We start from the raw sequence: 17,192 nt of genomic DNA, 5'->3' as shown, positions 1-17,192 counted from the left end.
TTTAAATGTTGTTGGTTAAGTTACACAAATTAAAGTTTCTTAAGAATTCTTTCATTTCTGCATTTGAAAATGTATGATTGGTTGTTGAAATTTTATATGCTTTTTAAAAAAGTTGTTGAGATCAAACTTTGGTATATAGTAAATCAAGTTCTATTATATATTTGCATTTACTAATTGTAATGATCTGATTCATTATTACTGGTTGCAAATTTACTAATTGTAACTTTAATGATCTAATTTACTGTTACTGGTTGTAGATTTTACCAAATCATTTTTGATAGCTTTTTTTGTTTTAGTACTTTCCCATTAGTTATGATTTCAAAATTAGAATAAGTTACTTCTGAGTAAATGTTGTTTTTTTATACAAAAAGTTTAACTTTTATTTAGAATGTTGTAGCTATCAGTGTATTAATTGAATCTGTTTTCAGTTAAACCATTTAGAGCATTAAGTATATTGTCTAGGCCAGGTGGCTTATCATAACTTAGAGCTTTTTTAATAAATTATCTTTGAAAATATATTTATAAAGCGTTTACATGAAATAAATGTGAAAAAATAAGCACGTCATTTTTTTTTAGTGGTTGTATTAAAATCTTTTTAACTGTTTTGTATTTTGTTTACAACGTGTTGTGGTTTTAAAAAAATATGTTAGTTTTTGGATTTAACTTGAAATTAGTTTTAAAAATGACAAAAGAAGATGTAAGAGAAAAAATTATGCACAAATATTTACAAAATCCTAATAGTAGCTACAATTCGATAGCAAAATCGTTGCAAATACATCCATACACTGTTAGTTGTGTTATTCAACATTTTTCTCAAACAAAATCGATCAAACACAAATTTGGTGGTGGAAGAAAGGAAGGTTTTCAAGATATAAAACTAGTTAGAAAACTGGTTAACAGTTTTAAGAATAACCCAAGCCTTTCACTAAGGAAATGCGCAAATATAGTTTTGTTGCAAACGTTAGAAACAAACATGGTTTTCATTCTTTCAAAGCACAAAAAGTGCCCAAACGTTCTGAAACTCAACAAAAAAGTGCAAGAACCCGCAACAGAAAGTTGTATGACAATTTTATTTCTAAAAATTTCTGTATTATTGAAGATGATGAAACTTATATCAAGTACAATCATCAACAAATTCCTGGTGCTATTTATTATATTGCCAAATATAGAGGAAAAGCAGATAAGAAATTTAAATACACAAAACATGACAAGTTCGCTAAAAAAGCTTTGATTTGGCAAGCTATTTGCAGTTGTGGCAAAAAATCAGCACCTTATATATCTTAGTTCACACTTTCTGGTCAAATATATGTTAAAGAATGTTTACAAAAACGCCTTTTATCTCTCATTAAATCACACAATAACAGACCTGTGTTTTGGCCTGATTTAGCTTCAATTCATTATTGTAAACTAGCTATGGAATGGTATAAAAAGAATAATGTGAAATTTGTGCCTAAACAGAAAATCCTCCAAATTGCCCAGAATTAAAAGTTATTGAAAAGTACTGGGCTATTATTAAAAGAAAAATTAAAAAAAAAAAGCTTTGCAGGAACATTAAAGGTATTAAAATATCATTTAAAAAATTATCAAATAGTTTTGATTCTTATTCTGTGCACAAGCTTATGGGTACCACTAAAGCAAAAGCTTGAAATTTTATTAGATTCCCACAGGAATAATTAATTTTTTTTTAATGTATGATCTTCTTATATTATTGTATTAAAATTATTACTTGGTTCGAAATAAAAATTAAGGAGTAATTTTATTTTAGTTGTTTTTCTACTTTCACATTTATTTCGTGTACACGCTTTAGTATAATATCTGATACATTACTTTGTATTTCAATCAAGTGAACTGTTGTTTGGTAATGATTTTCAACAAATCAGAAAATTTTCCAATTAACATTCATTTTTTTTCCATCTATAAGAAAAAAATTAAATGTTTTAAAGTGGATATGTGTAAATGTTTTCTATGGTTCTAGCATGTTATTTTTACTGTTTTTCTTTGTTTGATCTTCAAAAAAAAATTCAACTTTTTTTCTTCCTTTTTTTGCTGCTCTTCTTCTAATAACAATTTTACTTTAAGGTGTAATATGCGTGGTGTAAGGTGTAATATGTGTGTTCATATTCCGTTTTCTTTTTTGAAATTTGAATGTGTAATAAAAAATCTGTATGCTGTATGCGTAATAAAAAATTAGGTTTGATTGATTTTTATCTTTTTATTTTTTTATTTAAGTAGATTTCACACTGAAATCAAGTGTTTAACATTAATTAAAAAGAAATGTAAAATAAATGAAAACAGGGATTCAACTTATTCAACTTCTCAACACATTTTCTTGACGTAGTGACATTTTGTCTTGATGACATTTTGTTTTGATGACATTTTGTCTTGATGACATTGCCAACATAGTTTTATGTTTTTTTTTAAAGATTTATTATTTTTACTTTGTTTATGTTTAGACTATTCTTGTTGAACAACAACGTGTAATTGAAGATTTAAAGAGAAAGCATGTAGAGGATGCAGAAAAATTAAATTTAAAAATAGAGAATGATAATCAAGTACAAATCAGAAATGAAATGCAAGAGTTCCGAACTAAAAAAGATAAAACTTTGCGAGAAGTTATGAGCAAGCAAGCGGCAGAACTGAGTACTCGAAAGGATCTCTCTACTGAAGAAGTTCAAAAGGTTGTTACATGCAGTTTTGTTTAGCCAAAGCTAAATGAAAGTTTATCAAAAAATTTATGTATTAACATGATGATGATGATGATGATGATGATGATGATGATGATGATGATGATGATGATGATGATGCTGATGATGATGATGATGCTGATGATGATGATGATGATGATGATGATGATGATGATGATGATGGTGATGGTGATGATGATGATGATGTTGATGATGATAATGATGATGATGATGATGATGATGATGATGATGATGATGATGATGATGATGATGATGATGATGATGATAATGATGATGATGATGATGATGATGATGGTGATGATGATGATGATGATGATGATGATGATGATGATGATGATGATGATGATGATGATGATGATGATGATGATGATGATGATGATAATGATGATGATGATGATGTAGTGATGATGATAATAATGATGATGATGGTTAAAGTTTTTTTTTTTTTAAATAGTTGATTACCAATCATGAGCAGGAATTAAGAAACATTGCAGAGCGTTTAGAGACAGAACAAGATATACGTCATCAAACATTGAACAAAAAACTAATGGAGAGAAAGGAAGCAAGGGAAAAAGCCTTGAAAAAGATACAAGAAAATGAACTTGCTCGTGAATATCTTGAACAAAGCAAAGAACTAGTCGATGTTGAAATTAAAGCGGTATTTTCTTTTCCAACATTTAAAAAAAATTTTGAAATTTAAAAGTGAAAGTTATTAAAAATTAGAAATTGATATTTTGAATAACTATGAAATTGAGTTATGCTTCTAAATTAATTTTAATGTCACATTTTGTTTAGTTTTGTTAATAAAACATTTTTTTTTTTAATATTTTAAAGGTAAAAGATTTAGAACGAGAAACCATATTAAAGCTTATAAATGAAAATGGAAACCAGTCTATTGAGTACATTATTAAAATGGTAAAATCACAAGTGTTTTTTTTTATTCCTTTTTTATAGTAAAAAGTGTTTCCTGAAATTTTATCATATATATATATATCCGCTTTTTGTTATTTTTTATATATACATTTTTTATGTTTTTTAAATTATTTTGGTCATCTTTATATTTAGGTTATTGAACAGCGCCAAAATAAAGAATATGCAGAGCTTGAAAAAATATACAATAGTGAAAAAAGCGTTGCTGTAGATGATGTTATTTTGAAATTAGGAGAAAAACATTTGTTTGAAAGAGAGCAACTGATTGTGAAGCATGATGAAGAACTTAAGGAACTTCAACGTAATGTTTTTAATGACTTTTTAAAAAAATTTTTAGAAAAATTCTACTGGTATAAAAAGTATCTGTAAAAAAAACTTTCTACTGATACTTGTTTGTATCAATAAAATAAAACAGTATATATATATATATATATATATATATATATATATATATATATATATATATATATATATATATATATATATATATATATATATATATATATATATATATATTAAAACAAAAATGTTTAAAAACAAAAAAAAATTATTAACAATTTATCAATTTTGCTCTAAATATTGGAAAAAATGTATTTATATATTTGTCTATATTTGTAAATCAAACATAAAAAGGCAGAAAATGTTTTTTTCAGTATTTACTTTTTCAGTACTTTTTATGATCAATCTTCTTTTCAACCAATTTTTGCTGCTTACATGAGATTTTACATGAGATCATGAGCAATATAATTGGCTTTTTTACCTCAATGTGAATTTTAACAATACTGTATTGAATGTTTCCCCATGCCGACAGTGCTTTCCAAATGGCTACTGATACCATTTAAGTTATTAGCATACTACTGTATTTAGAGGCAATTTTAACACAGCTACTTGTAACAATCTTAGTTTTCAGTTTTAGATTATTTTTGATTGAACAAAATTTATTATGCTAAGACACTAATAAATTTGTTAAAGTTTTGAGCTTTTTGTAGTGAAGTCTAGGTTTTTCTTTGCTCAATCTAAATATACCACTTTGCTGAAAAATAATCTACCATTTGCTCTCATGGCTTATTACCAACTTGCATGCAATTTTTAATTAGAAACACTTTTTTGATAAATTAAAAAGCTGCCTGATGATGTTGTGATAAATTTTGTTACTGAAAACCATTCATTCTAACTTAGTATGCTAAAAAATAGAAATTAGTTTTAAATTCTGATGATATTTTAAAACAATTTTTTTTACCAGATTTTTATTTAAAGAAAAAAAATCATCAAAAAACTTTTGTGTCACTTCATGATTTCTGACACAATATAATATTGGTATCTTTTAGTAAAACTTTGATTAGTTTAGTAATGTTTTGAAATATAATTCATTCTTATTTTTATTATCAAAATACTTTTTATTGAATAGGAAAAATATTGGATATCTGTTTTCATAAGATTTTTATTTAAGAAACAGTTTTGGTTTTAAAAATTTTATACTATATTAAATGTTTGTGAATACCATATATCAGGGACCTTATATATAGCATATATCAATTATTCCATATGCAATAAGTAACTAAAAAAATTTAATTAGAATAAAAAATTAATAAATGAAACATAAAACTTTATTATTCATTTTAAAATTTAGCTATTTTTAGTTTAGTCTACTTTAGATAAACTAAAAAGCTGACACACGTAATATGAAAAATGTAAATTATGGATCATTTTTATGCTAAGTTACAATTTTGGTTAAAAGTATGATTTAAGAAAACTGGCGTCTGGTTTTCTTGAATTGTATTTTTTGTTAGCTCTATTGAAATGAAATGGTGCTAAAGTTGTTTCTTACTGTTTTACAGCTTTTGATTTCAACATTGACAGTAATCATGCCAACCTTGTCAGTAGTCATGGCAACATTGCTGTCACAATATTACTCGGTCTTAGTTTTTACTAACACAATCTTTATTTATTTGTTATTTATTATTTGTTACATCATACTTCATAAAGCTTGTGTTAGATGCTTATTTTATGGTTGAAATTTGTCATTGGTCAATCATCTCTTGTTTTCTCTTGATCTAATTGGTATGTAAAAAAGTAATAGAACAGAACTATCACCAAATGGTGTAAACAATATGGTTAGTTCTTTATAGCTGGTTAATTCTATATAGCTCAATGATTTAAATATATATGACTTAAATATATATGGCTCAAACAGATACTTCAGCAGTCAACTTTTGGCAGTAGAACAAGAATTTCAAAAGACTAATTTGTTTTTAACTTTTATTAAACTGGTAGCCATATTTAAGCATTAAGATCCATATTGAATAAACTTTCTGAAACCTTTTGTTTGATCAATAGATGAAGCAAGATCTTCTAATATTGCTAAACCATTATTTTTACCTTGTGAAAAAGAAAATAACATTAAAAAATATTTCAAATATTTTAATAAAGTGTACAAAAAAATATAGTTCATAAAGAGTAAAAATCATTCTAAATGTATAATTTTGCTGATTTATACAAAAGTTTAAAAGGTCTACCTAATAATATAGAATCAATTTTTAAAACTATTATATTTTTTTCAAACCATGAAACCTTATTTATATCTAAATTATTTAAAGGAATAGTTTTGTTTTCTTAATTGAATCTCTAAAAATGTTTATGTGTATTATCATTTTAAATATTTTAATAAAATGTCATTTTACTACTACTCAGCTCTTGGAATTTGAAATATAAGGTCGGCAATAAGTTGTTTTTTTGTGTAAAATGTTATGGTATCTCAAAGATTTTATTGTAACAACATAGAAACAAAGTCAGAAAAAAATGACCTTGTCAGACACATTTTGATCAGCATTGCTGAATGCTGACCCTTAGAGGCTTAGAGTGGAATGAATAACTGAGGGCTGTATTACTTGATGATTTAAATTCTTAAAAACTACAGCTGTTATGGTAACGCAGAGAGCTACCTTTTTCGTAAAATACATTTTTTTTTTTAATATAAATAATAACTTTTTGTTAGGAAATTTCTTTCCTAACAAAAAAGTCTTTCCTTATGTCAATTATTTTCTAGGGAGTAAACTTTTATAATGTTTTTTGAATTTTATTTGACAGCAAATTTGTTTAAAATATTATTAGATAAAAATGTATAATAGATATACAGATATTCTAGTTGCTGCTTACAAAACAAAAAATTCTGAAATCACTGAAAAGTATTGATAAGATTTTAAGAAATTTTAATTTATTTTTTAAGGAGAAGAATCACAAAATGAGGAGTTTCAATTTTTGAATGTGCAACTTTTGAACAAACAACAGATTGAATTAAACGCATTTGGTAAAAGTCAGTTTAATGAGAGAAAAGCTTTGAAAAACAGAACATCTGCTGATTTTGAACTTCGTTTTGCAAAGAAAAAAATTGAAATGAAAGAGACTCATTACAAGGTTTGTATTTAAGTTGAAGTAAACATTTTACATAACGAGTTTATTTCATTACTCTATCATATTGAAGGTAACATCATAACAGTATAAGCTAATACAAACATTTTCCCTTCATACATTGTTTATTATATTAAATTTATAGTTATAATAAAAATAAAACTATTTATATTTATATTTATATTTATATTTATATTTTTTATAAATGATTTTATATTTATTATAACTATTAGTTCAATGAAATTTACTTTTCAAATTTAGCAATTTTACAAAAAAATGTAATAATGTTAATACTTAATTTTTCTACTTTTAAATCAATTTATAACTATTTTGGCAATTAAGTTTATTTTTTTTTTTACAAATAAAATTGGTTATTGAAAACCATTGAAGCCTGCTTTTTCAAAAATACTATTTTTACTTAATAAAAATTGCATAAGAATCATTTTACTTAATAAAAAAATTAGTGCTTATGAAGTTGTCAGGAAATTTTCTTGTTTAACAGGAAAAAACTTTTTCTTAAACAACTTCAATCTTAGAAGTCTATAATTTTGGTATACCAAGGTTGCTTAATGGCAAAAAGATTAATTAAGAAAGTTTAATAAACATGGTATATGTTCAATCAAGCGAATTTAGAATTTAAAAAGCTGACCTAGAAAAATTGATAAAGTCATTAAAACAATTGATAAGTTAAAAAATTACAATTTAGTGTTAAGGTAAGACTAAATGTCATAGAGAAAGCTAGAATTACTACCCCAGTATTATCATTAGTGAAAGATACCTAAAAGATCAACCAAACAACTACATTTAATGAATTTGTTGCCAAATGCCAAAATGTTGCCAAAGTAATAGAAAGAGAAAAAAAAGAATGTTGTAGTGGTTGGTATTAAAGCACCAAAAGCTTCAGATTTTACAAGTGCCAGAGAGGAAAAGAAAAAATCAATTTATGCCATGTTAAATTCAGTTAACGCAAACAAATTAAACAAATTATAAAGTCCAACAATGTAGCACCATTTTTTATTGTTTTTAACAACAAAATGATAGAAACTCCTAAAAGCTGCAGAAAAATTTTAAAATTCAACCAAATTTAGTAAAGTATTCATCAATCCTGATTTAACCATAGTTGAACAATACAAAACTAAGTTATTATCGAGTAGTGTAAGAAAAAAAGTTATGAAAATTCAGAATTTTTTCTTATACTCTTTCAAGTTTTTTGTTACGGCATAGAAATAAAAAAAATTATAATAATCAATAAATAGCAATCATTTCATAATCACATGAACATAAAACATTTTTGTCACAGTTTATTAATTTTGTTGCATAGCAGTCAAGAATCAAGCATTCAAGTAAACAATGCCTAGTCGCTTCAAGCAATAAAAAAAGTATGAAAAAATCCAACGGTTCAAATCTTATTAAACTAAATAAGAAAAACAATTACTCTGCCTTAAATCCATTCAACAGTTTTTCAGTTTATCTTTTTAATGCAAGAAGCAATGCCAACAAATTAAATAATTTTTTTCTGTTCGTTGAATCAAACAAACCTGGCTTAATTTGTGTTTGCAAGACTTTTTTCAACAATGAACTCATAAATTTTTTGGTTTGTACAAAAAATTACTCCATTTATTGTTAAGACTGAATACAAATTGGCTGTGGTGTAGCTATATACTGCAGAAATGACATTGATTTTACCCAAAACTTGTTCCACAAATTAACACAGGTATCAACATCATTTGTATTGTCAACATTAATTTTGGGGTCCTTTTCTTTTGATGATTAAATGCAATCAATTATTATTAATTTGTGCCGTCCTGCTACACAATTTATTATTGTTGGAAATTTGAATTTACTGAAAATTGATTGGCTTAGCTTTGTTTTTACAGCTGAAGAGTAAAAGTACATTTTTCAGATCTTTGTATTGGTGTTGATTGTTTTTTTCCAATCAGAACAGCATATTGTAACATTTTTATCCAAAGTATTTAAAAAATATTAGTTCAAAAAAGATTTTTATGAAAAAAGTGGTCTAATCCTAATACCAATTTGAATAAAAAACCATAGATTAGATACGCATCTAAATGTAATAAAGTCATATTTACACACCACAAGAATCTGGAACTCAAACTTGTTGAAGACAATAAAACTAGTAAAATTTTTAGTTACGCAGATAAAAATTTACATAATCCAGAGAAAATACATCCTCTAAAAACCAACAACAACTTAACTACTAGCAATATTGATATTGCTGAAGTATTTACAAACACTTTGGAAGTGTTTTTACAGTAGATAATGGTTGTTTGCCTAATACAAAAAAATTTTAAAAATTTTTAAAAGTTTATTAAAAACTAATATTTGTAAAACCTAGCACATTTGGTCCTGATGGTATATTATATGTATTCCGCTTTTGCTCATATTTCAATCAAGTTTTACTTCACTATCTAAACAGTGGCTCACTATCTAAACAGTGGCTTCAAGCTTCCCTTATCTTTTAAAAAAGATCCACCTTAGATGCAAATAGTTATAGACCCTCTCTCTTACATTTACCAGCTTTTGTGTCATAGAAATTATTATTAGTTCAAAAATTACTGACTATCTAAATAGAAATAATGTAGTAACACCTAATCAACACCGTTATTTATCTAAAAGATCTACCTGCACAATAGGATAGATCATCATTGCATTTTTTCATTCAAATTAGTTTGGATAGCAGAATATTGTTGCTCTTACATCTAAATATCATTAAAATTAAAAAAAAATCAAAATTATCTTTTCTTTCCTTTGCTGCCTTCTGATTTTTGATATTACAATATATGATAAATTTTTGCTCTACAAAAAATAATTTTGTTGTCTTCTAATCAAACATTTTGTAACCAATTGAACATGTCTTTCTACATTTTGAGAATGGCATGGAAAATCATCATATTTTTTATTTTTGCATATTTTGTATTGCCATTTCAATGAAATCATCGCTTAACTTCTCCCAATTTACAAGACTATGGTAATCAACTGCATCAAAGTTTAGAAGAGGAATTTTGAATTTTCTTACTTCTGTAGAATTTAAAACTGCATTGTCTTGCAAATTCCTCTAGCTGCTATTTCTCTTCTTTTTATTTTTATTGATAAACGAATTGATCTTCCATCATTTGATCCATTTTTTTCAGCATTTATGTACACATTGGATCCACCATTTTGTTTTTTAATTTATTAAACTTTTTTTTTGTCAAACTCTTAATCTGTGGCCTGAAAGAACCCTTAAAACCCATTTATGTACAATTTAAACAATTTTTTAACATATATGTCCACCATATTCGATGAAATGATAGTATCAAAATATTTTCTGGGTGACCATTTCTTTGAATGCATTTATCAACTATAAGTCAATCACTTTCAGAAAGGAAGCAAAAGAATTGAATTAAGCACCACAAGTGTTTTACCCCCATGTAACATTGAGGCTCCAGTTTTATAAAGAATCACATCTGTGCATAAACTCAAAGAATGTAATCAGTAAGTATTACAAGCTTGGTAGATGGAGGAGTGCTTGTGACATACAAACGAAGGATTCCATTTGGTGTTGTCAGCCATCAAGAATGAACCAACTGACCAGGTTTTTATTTTTCTAGGCTTTCTTTAACCTTACCCATTTCTATTGTCTTGCACATGTTATAAAGATACTGTTGATCTTTACTATTATTATTTATCACAGTCTCATGTAGAATGTTCAGTAAGTTATTCTGTCTGACATTGAATTTGACAATTTGCAACTCGTGACAATTTGCAAGTTTTCCCAATGTTGCCACTAAATCCGGTCTACTAAATCCTGAAGTGGTGCTATCTAAATGCAATACTAAATTTCTCAATGGTAGTTCATTAAAATGGAACATACACACTAACCATTAAACTGGATATCCCAAATGCAGTTTCAGCAACCTTATTACACCAATGTTCACACCAGTGTTTACGTTAGCTCCACCAACATCAATCGCTAACACATAATCAAGTGATATTTTGTTTTTATCAAAAAAATCTCTAATAACATTCTTGATATTTGTTGATGATGCACTTGGTAGAGAAATATGACCAAGAAAAATGGAATGAGGTTCTTCAATTAATGTGATAAGGAACACCTCAGTGATTATGTCTTTATTGCTAGTTGTTAATGCTCAAAGAGTTTTATCTTTTCTCCCATCAAAGAAAATTGATTTTTGGCCTACTGAACACATAGCTAACATTTTGCTTTTTGCGATAATGTAGTTCTAAGCAATTGTCTTTGATGCCTTAACTTGGTTTGGTCTATGATAGCTTTTCTGTTTTTTATAATTTTGTAATCTGAAAGTGTAGCAGGTTCAATTGCAGCTCCTGCTACATTAGATACACCATATCTCTCACATTTTCTGGCAACTGTTGGAAACTTTATCATATTTCTGTCAGATTCACTAGCTAATTCACAGAAATCTGAAAACTGATTGTCATCAACATTGCTCTGAGTGCAATTTATAAACTCTTTCTTACCAGAATTAATTTCTGCATCTATATCAGAAGTGATACTAACTGATGCTTCCAGACTGCTTTTACTAGACAAAAAAAAAATCATAGTATTTCTGTCTCTTTGTTCTACTTTCAAATGCTTTGGTTAATATGAAAGTTTTTTCCTTATCCAAAGGACCAATAACCATATTTTTTTCATTTCTTTGATCCATTTAAAACTTTTGCTCAAGTACTGGCACTTTTGATATTCTCAGACATGTGCAATTACTTATATTAAGACAATGACATGCTGCAATGTCAAACAAAACTAAACTTTTCATCTTAGCAATTGATACTGCTGAAGTCTTTGATTCACCTTTTCTTTTAAGAATCATTCTCAAATTATTGTGCAAAAATTCTACTTTCTGCTGCACTCTTCGCATTGTAACAGTTGGAGTACCAGATTTCAATTAAATGTTCATAACATTTTTAGAAACTATTGTGCTTGAGTTGGTAGTCCTAGGAAGTTGTAATTTAACAAAATAATGTTGCTGCATGACTTCCTTAAAAGTTGGAAGTTTGCGAGTAGTAAGTTCACATTTGATGCCATAAACAGGACAAGTCAGTTGTGGTTTTGTAACAGCCATAGTTTGCCACAGAAATTAAAATATTTTTAATTTTCTAAATATAAATTTATTTTTATTTAGGGATGGCAAAAATCCTGGAAGTTTTCAATCCGGGATTTCAGAATTGAAAAAGTTGTCCCCGGAAAATCCCGGTATATCCCAGGATTAAATAGAAAAAAACGCAATTGTAGAAAGAAAAGTATAAGAAGAACTAATGTTTTAAGTTCTTTTCAAATACTTAAAAGTGATTAATTTAACTATGATATAAATAAAGTACTTCATTCATTAATGAACCTAAGTAATTTAAATTATAAAACAATACTTTAAAATGATAACACAGCATAAATAAAAAATAATAACTAAAAATAATATGAACATGCATGAAAATACATGAGTTATATTTGTTTTTGAAAGTACTACCCTAAAAAATCAAAGTGTCAATCATTTCATCGCTTAATCATATTTGATTTTTTGAACATAAAAACTGAGAATGTTTTTTTGGTATTCATACTTGTTGGCTGTATAGATAATATATAATCATATTTTTTTTAAGGTGATCATAAGCTACTACTTTCAAATAACAGTATTTCTTTTTGAACTTTATAAGTTATTTTTTACCTTTATATTTTGTGTTCATATTGCTGCCAATCTTTTTTCCATCACTTCATTTAATTTGTTCATTTTAATTGTTTTGACATTATTCTACTCAAGTCTGCTGCTGTTATTATATTTGCCGAGTATAAACACTTTATCAGGTTTATCATTTCTGGAATTTTTTATAAAGTAACCTGGCCATGAAGGTATACTAAGCTCCTTAACAACATAAACTTTTATGCATTGTCAGAAGAAATTAAAGTTGCGTCTTGTCGACAAAGTGCTACCACAGTTACTTTGTTGGGAGTAAAAGTGCTACTAAATCAGATATCATTCTACATTCTTCCTCGTTCATCTTAATTGAATCATCGATGTTGAAATCCAGTTCTACACCTAGAAGTGCCTTTTTAGCAAAATAATTTTTTCAATTTTAAGTTCATTTAAGCTGCTACATTGGATTTTGCAATCCATGATTAAATGGATGATCTTTCTAAACTCAATTTTTATGTACTTTTATAAATAATTTTCATTTCTGTTTAATTTTCATTTTTTTTTAAACATTTTTACAATATTCCTGATGTTTTTGTTATAACCAATAATTTGGTGCCTAATTTTAACTTTAGATGTTTCATTAATTAACAATAAATCATTTGAATCTTGAATATAATCTTTCTCTTCAAAAACAATTTCTACTTAAAATAACGATAACTAAAGTTTAATTAATAAACCTTACGTACTTGGATAACTTCATCAGTTGAACGGACATTAAATAAACTTTTGTAGTTTAATAAACATTCTATATTTTGATAACTTCATTAATTAAACTTTTGTAAATCTCGCACATATTTGTAATTAAATTGACTGGACATAAAAATGAAATTAAAATCACGCAAACATTGGAATTAGAATGAATTAGAAAATTCAAAATAAAAAGGTGTTTCTTTCATTAAAAATGTTTAATCTTCCAATTAGCAAGTGCTAAAATTTTATTTATTTTTAATAATATATTAGTTTTAATATTATACTATATACATTTTTAATGTTTAATCGTACAAAATATGTGTGATTAAACATATAAAAAATGTATATATAGAAAAATATTGCAAATAAGTAATAATGTTTTTAGTTTACATTTTTGATAAAATACAGAAAGAGGGAGAACAAAAAGAAAACATTGCAAAGAGGATAAACAGCTACAAAACCAAGCAGCTACAATTCCAAAGTCTATATTTACATTTTATGATGTCTAAATTTCTTAATTACAAATTAAGTTGAAACTTTTTGTACTTTTACTTCTTTAAGACAATCCCGAAATCTTGGGAAATTTGGGAGACTAATCCCAGGATTTTGGGATGAACAATTTGTACGGAATCCCGGGATTTCGGGATCCCAGGATTGCCATCCTTAGTTTTATTCAATTTGTAAAAAAATATTCTAGAAATAGATTTAAATTCAATAAATCATATATAGATGGATTATTTGATATATATGTGGATATTGGTAATCTTCATAATATTAATAATACAACAATCCTTACATACTATGTAATAGTATACTAATCTTTATATACTATTACAATTTATTTTAAAATAAATAAATAACAATAATTTTAAAAAGTATTAGTTAGAATCAATACAATTTATATAGTAATATATATTAAGTTACTGAGTAATTTAAAACTATAAGAAAAGCCTAAAAATCCCTGAAATAAATAAAAAATAATAATTTTAAAAAGTGCTAGTTTGAATCATGAATAGATAATTAGAAAGTGGTTTATAAATCCAGTCATAGTTTTATTTTGGAAAACATTGAAAAATGATGATCAAATACCGATTCCTAAATACCAATAAAAGTCCTAAAAATGCACAATATAAGTCCCCTAATGGAAAAAGAAAGCCAAAAAAAACTTGATTACTATTCTATTTTTGTTATATCATCCAATGGTAACAATTTATCACAATTTAAAACAAAGTTTAATAATTTTAGAACAAAAATTACTAAGTAATTTAATAACAATAAAAAAAGCCTAAAAATGCACAAATATGGTAAATCAAGATCTTTTAGCAACAAATGAAGACAAATAAAATTTTTTTCCCATTTAAATTATATAGTTCACGAGCGATAATTGATTATAGTTACCTTATAGTACCGGGCTCAACTTGTCTCTCTGCGCAGCGGTCTTGTTTGTTAAGGTTCATGTTTTGGAGTTATAGAGTTGAGAGAGGGTTAAAACTACCTTTAAGTAGCCTCCTCATCTGTAGTGGCATTCTCGGCCTTGGGGAGGTGAATTAAAAAAAAAAAATCTTGGCATTTCTTTTGAATAGATACCAATGAGTTTTGGTCAAAAATTCACTGTCAAAACCATCTAACATTATTAGTGGAACAAACATTCAAGCATATTTAATACTTATGTGTTTTAAAATCCGTGATCCACTTGTTCTCATAAAAGCCATTACTACTTATATAAGACCCATTTTTTTAAATTGCTCTTTGATCTGGTCACTACATTAAACTAAATTAATAAATGCAGTTAAAAAAGTCCAAAGACTTAATAAGTTCAGTACATGGTTTGGAACTACTCGAAACTCGCAAAATAAAGTATCAAATTAATGTTTTTGAATATTATTTTTCTTTTAGAGTTGTAAATATTTGGAATAACTTGCCATAATAATTGGAATAATAAGATTATTCCAAATAGAATAAAAGAATAAGAATTAACTTTAGAATAAAAATTAACTTCATCAATTTTGAAAAATACTGTTCCTGCTTATTGCATTTCATGTAACAGATTTTGTCAAAGTTGTACTTTATTTCTTAATTTTATAATTTTTAATATACTTATGTTATAGTTGCAGGGCACACTGTCATAGTCCTATTTATTTTTTGGACCTTGGTGTCCTTCAGAACATGTTTTACTATTCTAATATATTTAAATTAATCACCTAATATGATAAAATCTTTATTTTCTTTTTTTGTCTTTGTACTTGGAAAACTATAAAACAGAAAAATATCTACAAGAAAATTTCATTTAGTTAAAGAAAATTAATTTAAATTTTGCTACTACTGTTTTTTAATTGTCTAACAGAGATCCATTGCATCGATAATGGCCCTCTGACATCTTTAGTATCAGATTAGTATCATCTATTTTACTTTCTTTCTTTTTTTATATTTCAACATCTTTTTTAAATGTTATGCTAATTTTTGATGGTATCAAGATAGTTTTTAACAAATTAATAAAATTTATTTTTTGAATTAAAGGAGTTTGCAGAATATCTTCGTGAGTTTGTTCCACATAATACCGATTTGATTAAAAAAACACAGCAGTCTGTTAGTGAACTTGAAGAAGTCAAACACAAATTAGAAGATCAGAAAAAAGAAATTGATGAAAAGATGAAAAAAGAAATGGAAGGTAAAATAAAATACTTCTCCGATCTTTATTTAACATTAACATTTTATTTTGTGTTTCAGAAGATTCTAAAAGACATTTTATCTCTCTTTTTTTTGATTTTGACAAATGGTTTGTTTGGTTTTTAGTTTTGGTTTTTTTATTTTTCCAATTTTTGTTGAAACCTCTAACATAAATGGTTTACTTATGGTCAGTCATTTTTAAACTTTTTTTTTAAGTCTGTATAAAGATAATTTGAAGTTTTGTTTAGAATTTGAAAAAGTGGAAAATGAAAGAGTTCAATTAAAACTGTCAGAATATCAAGCTCAAATTGATAAGGAAATTGAAGAAGAGAGGTTGAAAAATGAAAAAATTATACAAACTTTGAATTCTCGAAAAGATGCTCTTCTATATGGAAAAAAGGTTTTTGAAAAACTTGAAATCATATATATTATATGTTATTTACAATATATACAATTTTTATTATAGTTATTTAAAAAATTTTACATAATGCTAATGAAAAAATTTCACAAAATTGTATTGTTTTTTAAAATATATAGGAAAAAGTAAAGGAAGAAATAAAACTACTTGTAGAACGAGGTGCTTCTCTAGAAGACCAAGATGCATTACTTAAAGAACACAACAAAGATCTTGCTAAACTTATGAACAAAATGGATTCAGATCGGTTAAGAATGCAAAGCCAGTTAGAAAGAAAGTAATCATTTTATTCGCTATGTCATTTTTTTTTTCTGAAAAAAAAGAAGGAGGCTGAATAACAATAACTCAATTATTTTATTATTTTAATTTAAAAATTAAACTTGATTATATAACAATTTTTATTAGTAGAATGTTATAGAAAATAAAATATCACTTTCATCAATCAATGTTTTTTTGATTAGATAATGAAAATGTTATAATTTCTTTATTTGAATTAATTTGCAAACAACATCATTAAAGTATATTTTGCATATATTATTGATTGCATAAAGTATATTTTGCATATACTATTGATTGCATAAAGTATATTTTGCATATATTATTGATTGCATAAAGTGGGTTTACAGAAAAAACAATTAAATAAAAAAGTTT

At 26.0% G+C, this 17,192-nt stretch overlaps 1 protein-coding gene across 1 annotated transcript in view; it reads left to right on the top strand.

Moving 5' to 3' along the window:
- Nucleotides 1-17,192, top strand: part of LOC100200478 (uncharacterized) — a 157,007-nt gene that overhangs the window by 134,232 nt on the left and 5,583 nt on the right. The window contains exons 89-96 of the mRNA XM_065788338.1: nt 2,454-2,678; nt 3,160-3,363; nt 3,540-3,620; nt 3,771-3,936; nt 6,862-7,049; nt 15,977-16,127; nt 16,375-16,526; nt 16,664-16,818. Of these exons, the coding sequence (XP_065644410.1) occupies nt 2,454-2,678; nt 3,160-3,363; nt 3,540-3,620; nt 3,771-3,936; nt 6,862-7,049; nt 15,977-16,127; nt 16,375-16,526; nt 16,664-16,818 (1,322 nt within the window). The remainder of the gene's footprint in view (nt 1-2,453; nt 2,679-3,159; nt 3,364-3,539; nt 3,621-3,770; nt 3,937-6,861; nt 7,050-15,976; nt 16,128-16,374; nt 16,527-16,663; nt 16,819-17,192) is intronic.

Source organism: Hydra vulgaris, chromosome 01 (assembly GCF_038396675.1).
Source record: "Hydra vulgaris chromosome 01, alternate assembly HydraT2T_AEP".
Taxonomy (NCBI): domain Eukaryota; kingdom Metazoa; phylum Cnidaria; class Hydrozoa; order Anthoathecata; family Hydridae; genus Hydra; species Hydra vulgaris.
This window is presented reverse-complemented; position numbering and strand designations above follow the sequence as displayed.